This window comes from Strongylocentrotus purpuratus, unplaced genomic scaffold (genome assembly GCF_000002235.5).
Source record: "Strongylocentrotus purpuratus isolate Spur 01 unplaced genomic scaffold, Spur_5.0 spur5_scaffold_4, whole genome shotgun sequence".
In the NCBI taxonomy this organism is placed as follows: Eukaryota; Metazoa; Echinodermata; class Echinoidea; order Camarodonta; family Strongylocentrotidae; genus Strongylocentrotus; species Strongylocentrotus purpuratus.
In genome coordinates, this window is record NW_022145610.1 from 12165846 (window position 1) to 12187195 (window position 21350).

Here is a 21350-nt window from a genome sequence, read left to right on the forward strand (position 1 = left end):
TTTAACCAATTTGGGGTATATTTTACTCAACAAACATGCTAAAGTTATGATGGCTCATACCCAAGCTTGAGTTTGATAATGTTAGAAGGTGGTATCCCAAGTACTGTTGTCAGATCATGCATTAAATTCGAGTTCTTAATATTTTCTGCGCCTTGATCATAGCATTGAGTCGTTTTCTCAAGGAGGGTGGGGTAAAGCCTTTAAGTGTATGTAATGACAGCAATGAAGAAGTGGACCGTGAACATCGTCTTTCAACACGGCATTAAGAAACGTTCTCATGTGTTTGGTTCCAGATAGCGAAGAATGTGATTGAATGTAGACATTCTGACGCCTTCCGCCTTGCATTCATCAGAGCAACCGCAATTCCCGTATTTTCTGACAGTCAATCGTCTCGTAGCCCATTAATTTTCGGGCAATTTGTTCCTTCAGTTTCCGTTCTAACTTTATATCATCCAGAATTTGGCTTTCTGTTCATTCTTGATGAGTGGTTAAAGGAAAATTTCAGTACGTCACTATTCATGCTGGGATTCTTAATTGTGTTGCACTTTCACCGTAGCTTTGACCAAAATTAATGATCAAAGTGTATTCCATGTTGATTCTATTTTCCTCAGACTATGAAAATGGCGTCAAAAACCATGATCGCTCTCTACTCTCTGATTGCCTTGGCCGTGGCAGCAAGTGCTTTGGTCAAGGAAGATTTGATCCAAATTCCTGATGCGTTGAATGTAGAGGAGAACCAGAGCGAGAGCCCCGACGGTAAGTAATTCATTTTTAATCCTGTCAACCAACTAAATGAATAACTAAAACATGATAATTACAAAACGATCAGCCTAAAGCAATATCCGTATGATTGTGCGGTCACCTATTGAAATGTGCCAACATGACAATGATGTTTTTACATAATCCGATCAGGTTTGAAGAAAGTGTGCCCTGAGGTTTGATGATAGAGGGGGGGGGGGGGAGGTTAAATATGAATGTTTTTTTTATCAGAGTTGTTTTCAGTATTGGAATTATATGCATTATATATAATTCTCCTTTCATCACCCGGACTCTCTTTCTCTATTACAAAAACGCGCAATGGGATTTCATACGTGGTGATATGCGTCATAGAAATATGGGTTGTCATTATCATTACTACAGTCTATTGAAGGCCACCAAACGAAAACACATAAAGTGGGCCACTGTATGCAGGTGGCCTTTCCAGACAGGTTCTTCGACACACATTCTCTTCTAGACGAAGGCAATATGAGTGACCTTTATAAAGAGTATAATATAGGCCACTATTAAAGGCAGGTTTGACTGTATAAGAGAAAGCCGCTGATTTAACACTTTTAGATGATACTTGTTGTCACTTCTTATCCCTACAAATGATATTTCCAGATGAATTTAGTTACCAGCCAAGTTTTGTTTGATTTGATTAGATTTATTGATTTATTATTGCTTCGATCAATTTTGGTCTTTTATTTTGGTATTGCAGCTTGCGTTTAATTCGGTCAAAACTGCTTTTGCAAGGGAAAGAAAGTACTAAATTGCGTTCGTAAGTCAAGCTTTATTATCAATATCTCAAAATATAAAGAAATATGCACATTAAATAGAATCCTCCTTCTATGAATAATAATATTACGTGCCTTTCAATTTTCGATTCAACACGTCTATTAGAAAGTCATGAAAATAAGAAAGGTCAATGAAGACCAACGTTAAAAGGCGGAAAGGTATATTTCTTTCGTTGTCATCTTTACCAACACCGTTACCACCCTCAACATGATCAATGCTATTTTTAACGTTTAAAGTAGATATTCATTGATTTTAAAAACTTACTTTATTTTCATTATTGCAAAGTTGAAACTTTGATTCGACAAGGTTATCAAAATTCAATGCTTGGAAATATTCGAAGTAATGATTATTACAAAACGCTTAAATACAGCCCCGGCATAGCACCTGAAGAGCTCTCCGAACGCTGCTGAGATGTGTGAGATCACAGTATGGACATGATTTGCACAAGCAGACGATGTCCCATGACATCTCACACATTTTCAGTGCCTGTGTTTTTATCTTCTCTTGAGTTTTTTTCTCTTACTTCATCTATTGCCCCACTCTAAACCCCGCGCATGGTTTTATTTTGATGAAAAATGCAGTGATACAAAAATAAAGGAATCTGTCGCTTGTAAACAAAGTAAGACGCCATTGTATATTCAGCTGCACACACCGCGGTAAGTGGGGCGTTTCGAGAGGGAACAAATGCCGTCCTTGATATCATTCCGGGGGTTTTTCAATCATGAAAGTCTGGTTTCTTCGATTGTTAATTAACCCCTATCCTGTGTATTTACAAGCAAAAGATTTTAGTTATCAGAATCGGGTCATATCTCCTTTTGAATGGTTTGACATACCCTTAAATTTATATACACTAAACTCATTATAATTTGAGAAATAATAGCTTTGCAAATATGTTCATTCTTTATGGGATGTCGTCTGCTTGGGCAGTATTGGTCCATATAGTCACGTCATTAAAACATCGTTATTTTTCCGGCGAATCTTTCGTATATCCCAGCTGCTATGGAGGTGGTTGTATTTGTATTTTTTGTAAATCATCCGATATGTAGTTGACCTAAAACTTGTACGATGACCATCTGTTAGCTTACCAGTTTTTTTTTTTTTTTTACCAGTTCTTTGAATTTCACCTTTAAGTTGATAATAGTAATATTGCTAATTTGATAGGTTATATTTACGATGGTCATTTTCACCGGCATGGTAATTATAAATGAGTGTGCTGTTTTAAAGACTATAAGGGGAGTAGCCTACTACAAAAATCATGACATTAGATGACTATCAATTTTGCATAATTATTATCAAAAAACTTTGCATAACATTAAAACAATACAATTATGAAGGACATGTTTATTTCTTACAAGTCAGGCTCGAACAACCATCGTTGACATTTGATTTTTAGAATATATTTTCTTCTTCAGAGGTAATTTATTCAATAATTTTTCAAATCATCAATATCGACAACATTAAAAGCATGTGTAAAATAAATATAAACACATTCAACAGCAATAATTACATTAAGAGGATCTAAATGCGTAATTCATAATCATTCACTTTACATTGGTTAGAAAAACGGGAAAATATTGTAATAGTTTAAAATCCCGGAGTAAAATGCTGAGGAGCATTAGATAAATGTGATTTTATCTATATGCAGTTTTTTTTATTTTTTTTATACATTTGCCATATCAAAAAGCTATTGTACGTTTTTCCATGAAGGTAATTTAACATATACACCTGTACATTATTGTGTGTATGTTATGAATATACTAGTATTTATATATTTTTCAATTGAGCAGTGAGATTCTGTACAAAGAATCAAATGCTTTTCATTTCATATCTGTGATTGTTATGAAGTTATAGTGAATAAATGCAACATTGCGTTCCCAGAATAATGTTATAATGTAATAACTTTGGGGCATTGTAACAAAACATGAACAAATGATTCTGTTGTTTGCAATAAGCACACACAACTTTTAATTTACATAAATGATATCTGAAAGGTACATTATAATACAGTAAAGTGCTTTGAAATGGAATTATTTAATTTTATTGTGTTTTTATTACTTTAAATTTAGATTTCAATATCTTTCTCCAGTCAAAATCGAGAAGATGGTTTTTTTTTATTGTCTTCCCAATGCCCCAATACAATTGGATTAATATTCTTGAATTTACACAATAAACTATGAAACGGTTTTGATTTCATTGTTGGCATTCTAATATAATGGTTACAATTCAACAAATAATGTTCAATATTCTAAATCATTTTATCATAAGAATCTTAGAAGAAATGATAAAACTGCATTTCTTTCTCCTGTAACTTGTAAAGAGATTATTGATATTGTTTGTTTTTTGAAAATGGATCTAGTGCCGGTCATGATGAAATCGATGTTGGTGTCATTAAAAAAGTCTTCATATAATTGCACCACAATTATGTTCTATATTTAATTCTTGTATTTCATATGGTGTATTCCCTACCCAATTAAAAATAGCAAAAGTGATCCCAGTGTTTGAATCAGGTGATGTTAGTTGTGCCAAAAATTAACGCCCAATATCTGTCTTACCTTTGTTTTCAAAGATTTTTCAGAAGGGTTTATACAAACGTTTGAATGATTTTCTATTTTCCTGTAATATTTTGTCTGATAATCAATATGGTTTCCGAACGGGACACTCCTTATCTATGGCGCTTCTTGAATTTATTCACAAAGCTTGTAAAGCTATCGATTCTAAAGAATACACGGTTGGATTGTTTCTCGATTTGAGCAAAGCCTTCGATACATCAGATCATTTTATTTTCTTGAGCAAATTGGAAGATTATGGATTTCGCGGAAATGTATTTATTATTATTTAAGAGTTATTTGTTAGACCGGTCTCCATTTGTAGTTATCAATAATCATAAATCTTCAAATAAGGGAATTCGATGCGGAATGCCCCAAGGGTCCATATTGGGTCCATACCTTTCCTTGTTAATAATATAAACGATATCATTACTTCTTCTAAACTCTTACAATTTATTCTTTTTTGCAGATGACACCAGTGTTTTCATGTCTGGAAGTAATCTGAACATGTTATTAAATACATTTACTGTCGAATTACATAAATTAAATGATTGGTTGTTAAATAATAAATTAGTTATAAATATTGATAAAACTCAATTTATGTTATTTACAAATAGAAAAGTTGAAGATGATAATTTGATTATTAATTTAAAGCTATAGTTCGAGTTTCTTTTACTAAATATCTCGGTGTTGACATTGCATGAGGACATTGGTGTCATATGTAACAGAGTTGCTAAGGGAGTTGGTATTATTTATCGATTAAGACACTTCCCAAGATATATTTTGATTATGTTGTATTATGCCCTGATAAATCCACACATTAATTATTGTAATATTACATGGTCAAATGGTTCTGTTTATTTTATGACGAAATTATTTTTATTTTTACAAAAGAAGGCTGCTCATCAATTTACGATGCCCCGTTCATTGCCAACACTTTGCCACTTTTTAAACAATTAAAGTTTCTAAATGTTAAATAATTTTGATATTGCTTTATTTATGTTTATGTGTTCCAAGTGTTTATTGCCAAGGTCCGTGTCATGTAAATTTACATTCAATTATGAAATACATTCTCATGAAACTCGTAATGCTGGTAATTTTCATTTTCCTAAAATCAGTTCAAATGTTGAAGAAATTTTTTTTTTTTTTTTAAAGGGCCAGTTTTATGGAAAAATATCCCGTTTAATATGAAAAACTCCAATTCAATGAATATTTTAAAACGATTTTATAAATCCCCTCTTTTATCATTGTGTTCAATCTCAAAATAAATGACGTTACGATTCAGTTAATGCACTTTTTAATGAATTCCCCCTCCCCTCCCCTTCTCCTTCCCCCTCTTTTTGTTCTTTCTTATTTTGTATTGTTGTTAAGGTTTTCACTGCTTTTCTTTTACTTTTTTTCTTTTCTCAACAATACAGTGTATACTTTTTAAGGGGTTGACGTTCATAAGGCTAATTGCCCATACAATTTTGTTTGCTCCTTCCCTTCGTATTTTTCTTGTAATAATTGTTTTATCTGTATACCATGTGTGTATGTTTTAATGTTTTTTTCATGAAGAATGAAATGAAATGGAATTAAATGAAATATGAAATAATAGCATCACCTGTTCTGAGTTCAATAAAGTCATTACCATAATCGTGCAAAGCACCTGTTTTTTCACCATGCTGATGGACTTCTACATGAATTCGTGTGATCCATGTTTTAGGGATTGCTTTTTTTTTTAGCTTCGAACCAAGTGCATAACAAGTTAATTTCCAGATATAAAATTTCCATTTTATATAATATCATTAATTATGAAAATCCCCTTGTTAAACCAATTTTTAAAATATATGTCAAGTTGTATATAGCTATTGTACCATCATACTTTATTTCGAACATGTTTGTACATTAAAAAAAAATCCAACATATCTAAGTTCACTCCAGGATACCATCAAATCAACATACAAATTAGGCATATTATGTTTTGAAAAAAGCATCAACAATCTTTAAGAGAACAATTTGTTTTTTAATATAAAAGACAACGGAGATATTTTGGTAATACTGAAATAGTTTACACAAATTTTGAGATTATTAGCAGTTTGATAATAACAACTTTTTCATGAATACATTTCTCATTTTCCAAAAATTAAGGATTGATTTTACTTTTTCAAATTTCATTAGAGAGGTAATTGCCCAGCTACTTGGCTGGACCATCTTTCAATTTTAATCCTTTTGTGAATTCTAATCGAGTTGACATTGTTATTGCTTTTGTTTTTCTAACATTTAAATTCGGCCCAGCATTATGATTTTTTACCATATTCCATCCAGTTTAGTCTTAACCCACCGAAAGCTCCTCTACATTTATATGTTAACGATTGATTTAATTTTATTTCAACTTTTTCCATTTTCTCTCAATTTACTTTCGATGGATTTTCGTCATTTTCATTACTAAACTGAAACTGAAAAACAAAAATTTAAAATGCTCAAAATCACTTTTTGATCAAATTAGAGTACGTTTCAGGCCATTTGCAGCATTTCAAACAATTTGTGTGCGCACACCTCTGCGCGCGCGTTTTCGTGCGTGATGGCCGTACGTAACGTAGAATCGCCATTTTCTTTCGCTAAAGTTATTGAGCATTTTTTTCCGAACAATTTGATACCATGTTTATCTCTTTATGACCATTAATAACGAAATGAGCGTCCATTCAAGATATATGTTCGTGCGTACGAGTTCTTGTAATACATAGCATATATGGACAAAAACATGCCTATACAAAATCCATTATAGCTCTTTCGGATGCCCGGTGACCCCAATTTTTTTTCTCATATTCAAATAGAGTATGTGTCGGAAAAATGATTTCATGTCTCAGTTTGCCCTTAAGTATATCATGACATCATCATATTGGTCTTAGAACTCAAAATACGAATTTGCATATTATGACTTCAGCATATTTATCGAAAATGGATTGTAACTATGTAAATATTGATCGATTTTCTTTCAAATGTCGATATGTTGTAGCTGTAACAATCCTTAACAAGATCAGCGCACACAGTTTTTAATAACAGACCACCTTAATCGTCCTCAGTGACAAATTAAATTTCTCGTTATACTTTTCATCGTCAGTACAGGTTTCATCATTATAAAGACAATAAAATGGGATTATTAACGTTTTCCTTTTCCTTCTGTAGTTTGTGGTGAAGACCAGGATAAATGTGCCCTTGTTGAAACGTGTTACGATGCAAGCGACAAATGTGATGGTATATATGACTGCCCAGTTGGTATCGATGAATTCAACTGTGAAGGTACATTGTTCAACTTTATATTTATTCTTATGTTTTAATCTTTTTTTCTTTCTTTTTTCTCGAGACGGGGATGGGGATTCATGCCACAATACTGAAGTTTGAACTATTAATATTGTCATGGTAGCTTGGCTAAATGAAGTAGCCCCCAAAATACAGTATACGAGGCAGGAGGCTGTGTTGGTGAATCTAAAAATATATTCCGACTTAAGTAATAGATTTGGTATTATTCAGCATAAACAGTCAGACTATTCTAACTTTACATCCTAATATCATAGCTCTGCCTCTATCATTTTCCTGAATATTCCCATTTGTGAGCCAGCGACAATGTTTTGGTAATATTCAATAGGATTGGATTATGAAATTCAAAATTTGTATTACCATTGTGAAACCTAGAGTTAGATTTTATGTTTTGGTTAGGATTATGTATATCTGTAGTGTTGGGTCAAGGCTGAGGTTACAAAAAAACATCATTTAGCGCAGGAAATTGACGCAGAACAATTGTTGCAGGAGCAAGTTATACAACCATCATGATAATTGGTACATAATACCAAGTACAGGTATCATACAAATTATCGGCTGACAGATGTATTTTGTCTGTTTATTGCTTACTATTATTATACGTATTATAATTTTGCGCCACCTGTGCCTTAATTGGAGGCGAAAAGCGAACTGAATCACTGTAACCCCCCTCCCGGTATAACTGAATGGGGGTTTACTACACCGGGTTTTCCCCCTACTCTTATATACGAATAGTGCAGTGTGTTCATAACATGCAAAGTATTGACTCTCCTCAGTCTACACGGGGCCTCCATTTAATTTCCAAGGGGTAGAGTGTTTTCCACCTAACATAGCCTGCATTAATGAAACAGGACGGGCACATTAACACACAACGCAAGCTCTCAGTCATCCGCCTAGGTTGGATTCGAACCCACTTTCTTTGGTTTTACATGCAGAGGCTTTACCGATTGAGCCAACTCACCTCCTCGCCTTACTACTTCCTTAATAAGTGTAGTTTAAACATTGTATAAGCTGTTAATTCTTTTAACTATGCACCAATTCTTTGATAGTTTAACAAATTGATGTAAAGCACTTTATTTGTATGAAGCACTATAGAAATGAAATTTATTATCACTATTATTATTTTCATCAATTTCGATGATATTATCATTACTATTTTTGTTAATATTTATGTAAGTATTACTGTCATTATTATTATTCCTATCCGTCTTCAAATTAGTATTATTATTATTGTTTATTATTATTATCATTATGTACAGGATGTTTCGCCTGTAGTGATAGCTCCGACTGCCTGAATGATGTTCGGGTTTGTGACTTCTATAAAGAATGCCCAGGAGGGGAAGATGAGTCTGAGAGTCTCTGCAAACATTCTGAATTCATCAGTAAGTCTCTGATAGCGACTAACTTTATTTAACAATAACCTGCCTTTAGAGACCACTAATATATATATAGAGAGGGAGAGATAGATAAGCATGATAGAGGGAGAGAGAGATAAGCATGATAGAGGGAGAAAGGAAGGGAGAAAGCTAGTTGTTATATATTACCAATACTGGGTCATTTTGCTTTGTTCGAACTTTCATTTTAGTCTTCATGTAAATTTTGATTGACTTTTGGACATGTATATTTCCTACTTCACATTTTCTATCAGGCAGAGCTGCAAGGCTCTGTCCAAATTTTGACGAGAAAAACGAAATGGGGGTCACGATATCCCACCTGAATTACATTGGTTCCTGTGTAATAGTGGTGGCATATATTTTTAACGAGAGCTTTTTGTAATGTAAAGGTTCGTTATAAAATCAAAGAAGAGAATGTACATCATTGATATGTTTTGCTTTAATTGTCTCTGCCCTTTTTAGAGAATGTTCAGGTACCAACTGGAGACTGGGTGACTATTGACCAACGCTCTGGTGGTGATGAGAATCGCAACACCCCAGCAAGCTACTTCAAAAAGTTCACACACTATGTATTTCAGGGCGAACCAGGTACAACCCTTTTCATGGAGTTACTGGATGTTACCTGGTCTGATGGCCCGCTAGTCTCCTTGTTTGAAATCTCTGCTGGTGCTGGAGACGATCCCACAAACGCAGCAGATATTACTTATTACTTGGCACATGGAGGTAACGAAGCAAGCATTAGCAACTCTAGGAACAATTCTCTCAAGAGCAACACAGGTTTTGCTATGATCAATTTCCCCAAAGGCATACATGCTTCTGTCCAGCTACGGGTCACAGCCATAGGTAAGAACCTTGCACTCTTTTCTGGTGGCTTCTATGGAATGTGTCCTGTACATTTATCCTTATATTCTGCGCAATGTGTTATGTAGCTGACTACCCCTTAACCCCTTGACTACTGAATTCTCTGATGCCCATTGGCTTAATACAGGGACAACGCATACGGATGAAGCCCCGCCGCTCACTGACTTTTTCCTTTCGAGCCTTGGGCATCTTTTAAAAGAATTTGTTTGAAAATCGAACGTATACAATTACAAAGTCACGTGACCTTTTGTCTTTGCATGTCAGCCCGAAAATCGCTCATTTCGTGATTTGTGTAAAAACATATGGAAATATCATTTTTTCTAAAAAGAGATAAAACATTTGTTCTTTGGTCTTGTTTAAAGTTTAGGTTTTTGTTTTGGAGGTCAAAATAGTAGACTGTAGTTAGAAATCAAATAAAACAACCAAAACAATAAAATACATAAGTAAAAACAAAACAATGAAATACATAAGAAATTATCAAAACAACAGGTAACATAAGGAATAACCTGGCTCTTCCAATTTTTTTTGGTCATATTATTTTTCCATATGGTCTAATGAATTATGTAGTGAGGAAAAAAAATGGTTAAATATGAAGAATATATGATTTATGGTAAAAATGTTAATTTTATGAACTTATTTGCATAAACTAATACAAATATGCAAATGAGTGAATTTTTCCAAAAATTGAATTTACTGTAGTATTCTATACATTTTACTTGACATGCATCCAATTTTCGCGGCGATCGGCCGTTTCACATAATGCCCCCCAGACAGAAGCAGTCTTCTTCATGTTTTTCCCATTTTTTAACTACCAAATTTCCTCAAGGTGAGGTCCACGAGAACCCAACAAGCATGTGACTTACTTGATCTTTTCTTAAAAGCTTTCATGGGGTACTAGGTGGACATAGTTTCCATAGATTCAACGATTCCTTAAAGTTTGGGATGCATCCACATGTCATTTCTTGTTTGCTTTTCTTTTTAAGCATGCGAGAGCCCTGAGAGTCTATGTTTTGGATCTCCCCACTGCATGGACAGGGCCAAGGACATGTGCAATGGGAAATACGATTGTGTCTACAGTCAAGAAGATGAATTGAAATGTGACGGCGGTAAGGCTGATGACAATGATGTGATGGCCATTATGATTGTGATGATGATGATGTAATGACTGTGATGCGATAATAATGATGGTGATGATGGTGGTGACGGTGATTATGATAGTGATGATGGTGTTGGTGAATGATGATGATGATGATGTTGTTGATGATGGTAATGGTAGTAATGATATGATTACAATTGTGACAGAAAAGCCTCATTAATATAACTATGTGCAGCCTCATTCACATTCCTGTATGTTGTAGTAGACAGCCACGACACAATGAACACACCTGTTAAAAAAGTACCATGGTTTTATCATCGTTTTAGTAAACAGCCAAGACACAATAAACAAACCTATTAAAAAAATACGATGGTTTTACCATCGTTTTAATAAACAGCCAGGACACAATAAGCATACCCTTATAAAAGCAAGTACCATGGTTTTACCATCGTTGTAGTAAACAGCCAGGACACAATAAGCAGACTCTTATAAAAACAAGTACCATGGTTTTACCATCGTTGTAGTAAACAGCCAGGGCACACTAAGCATAACTTTATAAAGTACCATGGTTTCACCATCGTTGTAGTAAACAGCCAGGACACAATAAACAAACCTATTAAAAAATACCATGGTCTTACCATCGTTTTAGTAAACAGCCAGGGCACAATAAGCATATCATTATAAAAACAAGTACCATGGTTTTATCATCGTTGTAGTAAACAGCCAGGACACAATAAGCATACTCTTATAAAAACAGCACCATAGTTAGCATGCTGGTACCTATGGTTGATGGTAAGTTGAACCAAGAACTAAGAACCAAGGTAGTAAGTAGCATATGGTATATACTGCGATTTACATTTATGTAGCTCTTAACGCATGGATTAGTGAGTACATGCAAGACCTTTGTTGACTGAGAAACTTTTTTTTCACCCTCTCTCGCCATTTACAGTTAGTACTAACAAGTAAAATTCAAAACTGCGGAAGTTGTGTAAAATAAACAAAAATACATCACCCTAAAAAGCATTTCACATATATCAGAAGTATAGTTGCAAGGAACAATTCCTTTGCATACCCACTTATCGCCTTGCATGGAATTAGATGTACATGTATAATATAGAAAAGTGAATGGTACATACCCTTTTAGTCATTTCTTTGCCATGATGGTGTTTTTGATAAGATGGTGTATACCGGCCATCTCCTTTGAATGAGTTCCAAGATAAGTAATTGTGATGATGATTTTATTGGTAATATTGTTAATTTTATTAGGTGGTTTGTTGTCAACAGACCACGTATTTATTTCGTCAGAAATTTCTTTCTTTCTTTCTTTTATTATTTATTAGGTGGTCTGTCGTCTTCGACAGATCACCTATTGTTTTCGTCAGAATTTTCTTTCTTTATTTCTTTATTTATTCTTTATTAGGTGGTCTGTTGTCTACGACAGATCACCTATTGTTTTCGTCAGAATTTTCTTTCTTTCTTTATTTATTTATTTATTTATTAGGTGGTCTGTCAACGACAGATCACCTATTGTTTTCGTCAGAATTTTCTTTCTTTATTATTTGTTCCCTCTTGAAACGCCGAAGATACCACGGTGCGTGCAGCTGAATGTACAATGGCGTCTTATTTTGTGTACAAGCGACAGATTCCTTTATTTTTGTATCGCTGCATTCGTCATCAAAATAAAACCATGCGCGGGGTTTAGAGTGAGGCAATAGATTATACATTTAGCCTGACGGTAGTGAAGTCCGTGCATGTTTGTTGGGTAAAAGTTTACCCAGGCGCGGATCCAGGATTTTTTTATGGGGGGGGGGGGGGCAAACTTGAAATTATGCGAGCCAAATTAAATTCCATTCAATTATAGAGACAGAATACGTATTAAGTCCCACCCCCCTCCCGCGCGAATGAGGGGGGGGGGGTGGGTGCAGTGAGGGGCGAGTTTCCCCTCCCTCCTCCGCGAAACGCGGAAACTTTGACGTTTCGTTAAATCATTAGAGAAACAAGACAATTCGTCGTACAGTTCTCGACTCTTAATCCTCGTCTGAATTCAATTTTCCCCTCCTGCGCGAAGCGCGGAAGCTTTTAAGTTTCATAAAATCATTATAGAAACAAGATAATTCCCTGTACAGTTCTCGTCTCTTAATCCTCGTCTGAATTCAGGTTCTCCCCTACCGCGCGAAGCGCGAAACCTTTTAAGTTTCATCAAATCATAAGAGAAAGAAGACGTATTTAATTCCCCCCCCCCTCCCGCGTAAAGCGCGGCAGCTTTTACGTTTCATTAAATCATTAGAGAAACAAGACGATTCGCTGTACAGTTCTCGACTCTTAAAGGGATCCGGTAACTTTGTCTCAAATTCTGAAACAAAATTCTGGATTAAGCTCATGATGCAATGATAATTATAAACCTTTAGGTCAGTCAGGAACCCCATGAAATTTACAAGCCGATCGCCTGTCTGATTATCAAGATATTTATGATTGGAATTACAAATTTTGAAAACCGTTCGCCTGACGGTTTTCATAACACTACAGTCTATTGGGAAAACGAGTATGGTAAAACCGGTCACTCAAAGATTTTTACTTTTTTGAGGCACTTCTTGATCATTTTGAAGCGCAATTTTTTTAGGGCTTCAATATTACACCATATCACAGACACTGATAACACGTAGGGCCGTGCATCTCAGATTTAACATTGTTAAACGATCCCTTTAATCCTCGTCTGATTCAGGTTCACCCCTCCCGCGCGAAACGCAGAAGATTATACGTTTCATTAAATCATTAGAGAAACAAGACGATTCGTTGTACCGTTTTCTACTCTTACTTTTCTACTCTTACTTTTCTACTCTTACGCCCCCACCGCCCCCACCGCCCCCCCCCCCCCCCCCCCCCCCCCCCCCCCCCCCCCCTTGGCTTCGCGCCTGCGGTCAGATAAACACATTTTGATACCTTGTCCGACCCCGGAAGCTATTTATTTATTTATTTATTTATCATTTTATTTATTAAAACATCTTTTAACAGGATAACATTAATCAGCTCGCAGGCTGTTTTACATAATGGTCCTGCATAAGGATGGAAAATACAGATACAGACTGACATTAAGAGTAGTTACAAACAAAATAGCAGTTTTATACAAATGGTAAAAAAACGAAAACAACACAAATGGGAAAAAATAGGCTTAGGGAAAACGAAAAGAGGAGACAAAATATAAAATAATGCAATATGACATTTAGATTATGACATTTTACATTAGAATTATATACAACAATGAAGTTAATAAATATTTTATGTCGAGATTAAGCCCAATGAGTTGTAAATATGGTTTATATTGCATAATTATAAAAAAAAATGAATATCAAATTTAGGACGTAATGTAGGTATTTGAAATTTCTAGGTAATTGGGTTAGCAATCATTATAGGTTGTTGCATATAATGTTGTAGTAGTGAGGAGAAACGGCAGTGAACAAATTTTATCCATTAAAGGAATATTTTTTATATTGATATTTAAAACTCTCTACTGAATTGGCATTTTGGATATCATTGGGAAGCTTATTCCAATTAACCGCTCCAGCATACTTAAAAGATTGTTTGAATAAGGTTACGTTGGGTTTTGGCAATACTACATTAAGGGAGTTTGCATTTCTTGTGTTTAGGCCATGGCGGTCGAAATACATTTCTATTTCATTTGATAAACGAGGTGGAGCAATGCCCCTTATACATTTAAACATAAGCATAGCCAGAAAATAATCACGGCGCTGATCAATAGTTTGCCAGGACAGTTTTTTTATCAATGTGTTGCCGCTTGCAAGTTCATAGTCAAAGATACCAGTTACATATCTAGCAGCTCTTTTCTGTAATCTCTGAAGGGGCAGCTTGTAGCTGGCTGGGCAATTCCCCCATACAGATATTGCATAGTCTATACAGGGTTGGATTACACACTTATAAAGGGTGTTCAATAGTTCTGGGATTACGAATTTACTCAGCTTTCCTAGAGAATAGATTTTATAGGCAATAGATTTACATAAGTCTCTTAAGTATACATTCCACTTCAAATTTTCATCAATCACTATACCTAAATATCTAATAGATTTTACCTGTTCGATCAGTTCATCTTTTATGTATATATTTAATACTTCAGAGGATCTTAATTTTATTAACATTGTTTTGGTTTTACTTGTGTTAATGCGTAATCGATTTTGTTTATACCAATTATTAAGAGCATTAATATCTTTTTGTAATTTCTTTGTAACATCATCTATCTTACTATCTGCAACAGTGACTACAACATCATCTGCAAATATGTTGCAGACGCCTTCAGTTATACATTCAGAAATATCATTTATGAATATAAGAAACAAAATGGGGGCCAGGACACTGCCCTGTGGTACTCCGATAGAAAGCTCTCTTGTATCAGATAATTTTCCTTTGGAGTATACCACTTGCTTCCTATTACTTAAGTAGTTTTTGAACCATTTGAGCCTGTTTTCATTTATTCCATATTTTTCAAGTTTGAATAGGAGAAGCTCGTGATCAACACAATCAAAACATTTAGAGATGTCTAGAAAGCATGCACCGACCATTTCTTTCGTATTTAAGGCTTCGTAGAAGTCATCTATGACACGATGTAAGCATGTTACAGTTGAATGGTTTGGAAGAAAGGCGTATTGATCGACATTAATCATATCATGTTTTTGAAGGTAGGAAAGTAACTGTAATTGTACTTCCTTTTCTATAATTTTGGGAATATGACTAGCAACCGAAATTGGTCGATAATTTGTTTTTTCATTTTTTGAGCCTTTTCCTTTGAAAATCGGTGTGGTACGTGCAATCTTCCAATCATCAGGTACTATTCCCGTATCCTGACTTGCATTAAAGATGGCACATAGGGATTGAGCAATATATGGTGCAGCTAATTTGAGTAATTTAGTGTCAAAGTCTAAGACATCTAAATTGCTATTTGAAGCTAAGTTAGTTAAATGTTTTAGAATCTTGGAACTAACAATTGGTTGAAAATAAAATTCATAAATACAATGTGGATGATTCCATTTCGGTTTTTTCTTTAACAAATGATCTAGAGATATTGTTACCTGTATTAATAAAAAAATCGTTCATTTCATTCAATATTACAGCTCTGGTCCTTAGACTTTGTCACTCCAGAAATCTTATTCAATTCTGTCCATAATTTCTTCGAATTATTCTTATGTTTATTATGTACATCCCGAAAATATTCCTGTTTTTGTTTTCGTATGATACAGATAATATGGTTTTTTAGTTTTTTATACTTTTTATCAAAATCATTTCGAATTTCTTGTTCAGGAGAAGACACGGACTTTCTTTTAAGAAAATCTCTGGTGTACATAAGTTTTACAATTTCGGGAGTCATCCAAGGACAAAATCTGTCTTTTACCCTAGTTGTCTTGATAGGTGCATGTTCGTTACTTATTTTCAAAAATGTTTCTTTCCAAGTATTCCATGTTACTTCGATTGGAACATCGTTAGTTAATTGAAATATTTCAGCTGATTTTATAGAAGCAATAAATCGATTTTCATCAAATGATTTATAATCACGAAAACGACGAGTTTTATGTTGCTTCCTTTCCAGGATAGTGTTAATACAAGTATAAATCATCTAATGGTCACTCATGGAAATTTGTGCAACATCACATATAATGTGCTTCTGGGGAATTGAACTTAACAAATGGTCTATACAAGTTGACGATGAAGTAGTTACCCTTGTTGGTTTATTTATCATTTGTGTTAACAGGAAAAGATTTTCTATGAGATTAATTTGGTTTTCATGGAGTGATTCGTCCATTTTATAATCAATATTCAAGTCCCCTAATATCAGTAGATCAGATGGTTCATCAGTTGCTTTTTCAAATGCATCTAGCATGTTATTAAAGTACTCAATATTCGAGTCAGGTGGTCTGTACAGGCAACATAATAATAGTTTCTCAGATGAGGGTAACATTAACTCAATCCATATTGCCTCCAATGAGGTATCACTGAGATCATAACGTTCAATACACGATAATGTGTTTTTTGCATAAATACAAACGCCGCCTCCACGGCGACCATCTGATCTATCCCGCCGGAATAGTGTATATCCGTCTATTGAGATCAGATTATCACTTGTAGTTTGAGATAGCCATGTTTCTGAAATACACAGTATGTCAAGGTTAATTTTCATCAAAAGAAATCGCAATTCATCCAATTTTCTATACATACTACAAACATTTAAGTGAGCTAATTTTAGGCCGTTGCATTTTTTAAGTTTTTGAACACAAATATCATATTCGTTGTCGTCGGATATTGAAGAATTGTTTGAGTCCGAGCTAGCTGTATCATCGTCATTAGTGAATTCATTTATTGGAGTTTTGGATGGTTCATTTCGCTTATTCTGTTCAATGTCTTCCAAGAGATGTTGGTTTTCAGGGAAAAGCACTAATCTCTGCGACTGTTGAGGAGTCTCCGGGCTGTTAGTAAACAATCTAGCCAGTCTCGTGGGAAAACACGGTCGGACGCTTTCTTGCGGAATTTCGCTTTGCTCGTCATCTGAAAAGACGTAGCATCAGGATATTGAGATTGGAGCCAAGGATGTTTGTTATCCAAACTAGCCGGATCACAAACAGAAGCAGTGGCTGATGGAAACTGGTCACGATGAAACGCAGGGCGGGATCCTCGAAGATATGCGATGATATTCTGTGCCAATACACGTACTCCGTAGCCATTTAAGTGTACGCCATCAGCGGCGAGATGTGTGTCAGGAGTGATGTTTTCATTGTCCACGACTCCCCAGCTGCAGCGATTGGCTAGAAGTTTCAACATTTCATTTACACTGCGCACTTTCTCGAAAACGCTTGCTGATTCTCCGCGACGATGGATTATTGTCGAGACACTTATTTTCTTGGCCGGTGTCACTTTGACAATTTGTTCTGCCAGGGACACAAGTTTTGCGACAATTTCATCTGCGTCGTGTGAAGTGACATCGTTCGAACCTAGATGAAGGATTACTTCTTTAGCGTTTTGCTGAATAGCTTGCTCACAAACAATGTCACAAACATCTCCAATACGAGCGCCTCTGAATGTTTTGCACTTAACGGGTCTTCTTGATAGCCTCGAAGGGTTGATGTCCTTTACCATGGAATCACCAACAATCAAAACATCGGTTGAATGGGCATTCTGAGTGACCATTGATGCTCTCAGGAGCTGATGTTTTGCTTTGTAGTCTCGTAATTGATCATCTATTGTAAGGCTATTAGGTTCATTACAATGCTGATCTTTCTCTGTGCTTGCATCGGAATCGATTTGAGCTTCATCTGTTGTCGTCTGATTAGCTGATTTAGAGCCTTTTGTTGACGAGATGATGCCATTGACGGTTTCATTCAAAACCTGGAGTTGGTTTTGAACAGATTCCAAAGTAGTTGTGATAGTACCACAGGTCTTGCAATTGTTTTCATTCTGATTATCTTCAATCCTCCCTTCTTCTCTTTGATTAGATTTGTTTGGGACGCCTTGGCGGGAAAATTGGGGGTTATCCGCGCCATCTTGGGCCTGTGTATCACTTGGTACCGGGTATTCATATATGGTAACAAAATGCTCACAGATAAACTTGTCAAGATGAGGTAAAATATGACACAATAAATCTGTAACATAGTCTATACGGTTTTCTCCACCGTGTTTTCCATAGCGTTCGTATGAAATGTGAAGATGTTGTATGGCTATACGTAGACCAACAGTAGTTATATATTTCGGAAGTTTGTAACGAAAACTCTCAGCTCCTGGATTGCCAGAGTGGGTATTCGACTTTAATTGTGTCATTGCGTCCTACAGTGTTGATATACTAGTACATAGTCTCTCAATAAAAGTCTTTTAAGAAAATACAGTGATCACAATGTACATGCATATAAGCTCACCCCATCATAAAATGTCACAGGTGGGACCAAGACTCTAGTCCGGCATCAAACTGTCTATATGCACCAGGTTCACAACATCACAAATTGCACAAGAAAACACAAAATAACAGTAGTACATCTGCATCCAAGTTAGTTTGGCGTTTCCACGGCGATATTTCACTTTGCGAAACAATATAACAGTATATAAATATACGGAATATAGCAGAATATAGCAGGAGTATAACAGACGTGCGTGCGTGATCGATGGGGGTTTAAGGCAATAAATTACGGTCAGATAAGCATTCAGGGGCCCGCCTTAGGGCCCCTGGTTGGGTCGAGGCAGTGGAGCCCCCGGAAGCTCAGGGGTTTTAGGCGTTTAACTAATTGTCAGATGAGCTTTTTTTTTTTATACCTCATTATTTTGTGACACTGGCAGGACACTTTTTGGCGTGGGATCCAGGGGGCAAAGCCCAAAATAAATCGGGGGTTTTGGGCAATAAATTACCGTCAGATGAGCATATTTTGATGCCTCATTATTTTTTGACACTGGCAGTTAACTATTGTTTCTTTCCTGCTCTCTTTCTTTTTTATTTCTCTTTAATATACTTTTTCAAAAAAAAGTGGGGAGGGGGGGGGGGCTCGAGGCTTCCGATCCCCGCCGTTCCTCAGGCCCTGACATGTAGGAATCTCAAGAATCATATTTCTTGCCTGGCTGTTAATTCGGAATTAACACATACAAAACTATAATTTACTAAAAAGTCAGGTAATTATGTCATTTCAGCATTATTTGTAATCCACCGTTATGGAATTAGAAATAAACCACGTTTGAATTTGATTTCCCCAAGCCCCCCCCCCCTATCAGTACGCCAGTATCCCCTCTTTTCCTTTTTTCTTTCCCCTTCCTTCTCTCTTATTTTTTTTATTGGGGGGGGGGGGGCAACAACCTGGGAGGCAAGGCCCTTTCTGCCCCCCGAACTCCTTCTTCCCCCTTTTCTTTTCTTCTTCTTTCTCTTCTTTCTTTCCCTTTCTCTCCTCTTTCCCTTTCCCTTCTTTTCCTTTCTTCTCTCTTTTTTTTTTTTTTGCGGGGGGGGGGGGCCAAGGCCCGCTCGGCCCCCCCCCCTGGATCCTTGCCTGAGTTTACCAACACTGCGTAACCAATTTCGGGTATATTCCCATTTTTACCCCTTATGTGCAAAGTTGTATCTAATTCTAAACTGCGCTTGACTAAGAGTGCACATAATTATACACCTCTTCATTTTCCCACTAGCAGAATCACAACATGTCACATTCGACTAATCTTTCCGAAATGCAATCGGGTGCATGCACCTTGTTAGGATACATGAAACAAAACCTGAGAAACAAATTGATATTTAATCAACTCTTATACTTCTTCTTGACTTTTATTTCACCAGCATCGTAATGCTCCATGTAAAAGTTTCATCGAGAAGTTCGGGAAGCAGACTAGCTGGATCTTCTCCATGTGGTCAGACGACATCTCCGTTTACTGAGACTTTTGTCAAATTAATGCGAAAACAAAAATAATTGGTGATCAGTCATCACTGATCTTAATTAGATATAAAAAGTGCAATAAATATATATAATACAATTTGTATCTCGTTTCAAAGTAAAGTATCGATATGCTTACATGTAGCCCAATATAATTTTTTTTAGGGCAGTTTAGCCAATGCACTAGAACATTTGATTGGTTGATATTAGCGTACGATCTTGTACATGACTGTGCTTCATAATTATGTAAAGGAAACGTGGAAAGGGAACCATTGAGGTGTATACATTAAGGGAGTGTATCATGACGAGAATAATCTTTCCCGTGGCCCTACTCGGAGCCCATCGGGTATAATACGACTACGGACAGGGGCGGATCCAGGAATTTCTTGCCGGGGGGGGGGGGGGGCACAAGGGGGGGGGGTGGGTAAGGTCATATTTTTAGGTCAGCCATTGGCATAAATAAAAAAAAATTATCATTTTGGGGGGGGGGGGGCGGGGGGCACGCCCCTGTTTTTCAGTACATTTTTCCCCTTTAATAGCAGCTGGTTCATGCCCTGGTTATATCTCGCATAGATTTTTGCAATAGTTTACTATATTCTCTTCCTGATGTTCACACCAATAAATTACAAAGAATTCAAAACTAAGCAGCCAGACTAATTACTAGAACTAAACGCAGAGAACATATTACACCCATACTTAAACAATTGCACTGACTGCCATTGAAGTCCCGTATTAATTATAAAATCCTTTTACTGACATGTCAATGCCTAAACGGTACAGCCCCGTCTTAACTCCAAGATCTCATTCTACAATATACCCCTCCAAGAAAATTAAGATCAAATAGTAAATCCCTCCTGGTAGCTCCAAGCACTCAAACAAAATATTATGGCACTCGCTCTTTCAGAAATTCTTCGGCCGAATGGTGGAACAGCTTGCCTGATATTGTCAAACAGGCAAGCACAACATAATCATTTAAGACTCTGTTGAAGACCTATCTTTTTGTAAATTGTTAATTTTGATCCAGCTGTTTAGTGACTTCTTTGGTTATAGTCAAATGTACATATATCTAATTTCATTTTCATTTCACTTTCATGTTTAAATTTGTATTACCTGAATGTACAATCTATTACATGTAAGCTATATAGGAATTGTGTATCATTATTGTTGTTTGTAATTAATTATTTTCATGTATCACGTTTTTCTAAGC

At 35.8% G+C, this 21350-nt stretch overlaps 1 protein-coding gene across 2 annotated transcripts; it reads left to right on the forward strand.

Annotated features, from left to right (window-relative positions):
• The first annotated feature begins 575 nt into the window (after nt 1–575).
• On the forward strand, nt 576–20299 carry LOC105442340 (LDL receptor repeat-containing protein egg-1-like). Of its 2 annotated transcripts, XM_030997754.1 has the most exons (6): nt 576–756; nt 7269–7382; nt 8660–8782; nt 9257–9637; nt 10639–10761; nt 20050–20299. In XM_030997754.1, the coding sequence occupies exons 1-6, from the start codon at nt 615–617 to the stop codon at nt 20055–20057; spliced, it is 891 nt and encodes a 296-aa protein (XP_030853614.1). In that variant the 5' UTR covers nt 576–614; the 3' UTR covers nt 20058–20299. The 2 variants fall into 2 exon arrangements, with proteins under 2 accessions (XP_030853614.1, XP_030853613.1); XM_030997753.1 differs by lacking the exon at nt 20050–20299 and having other exon boundaries at nt 10639–10829.
• Nucleotides 20300–21350: the final 1051 nt, after the last annotated feature.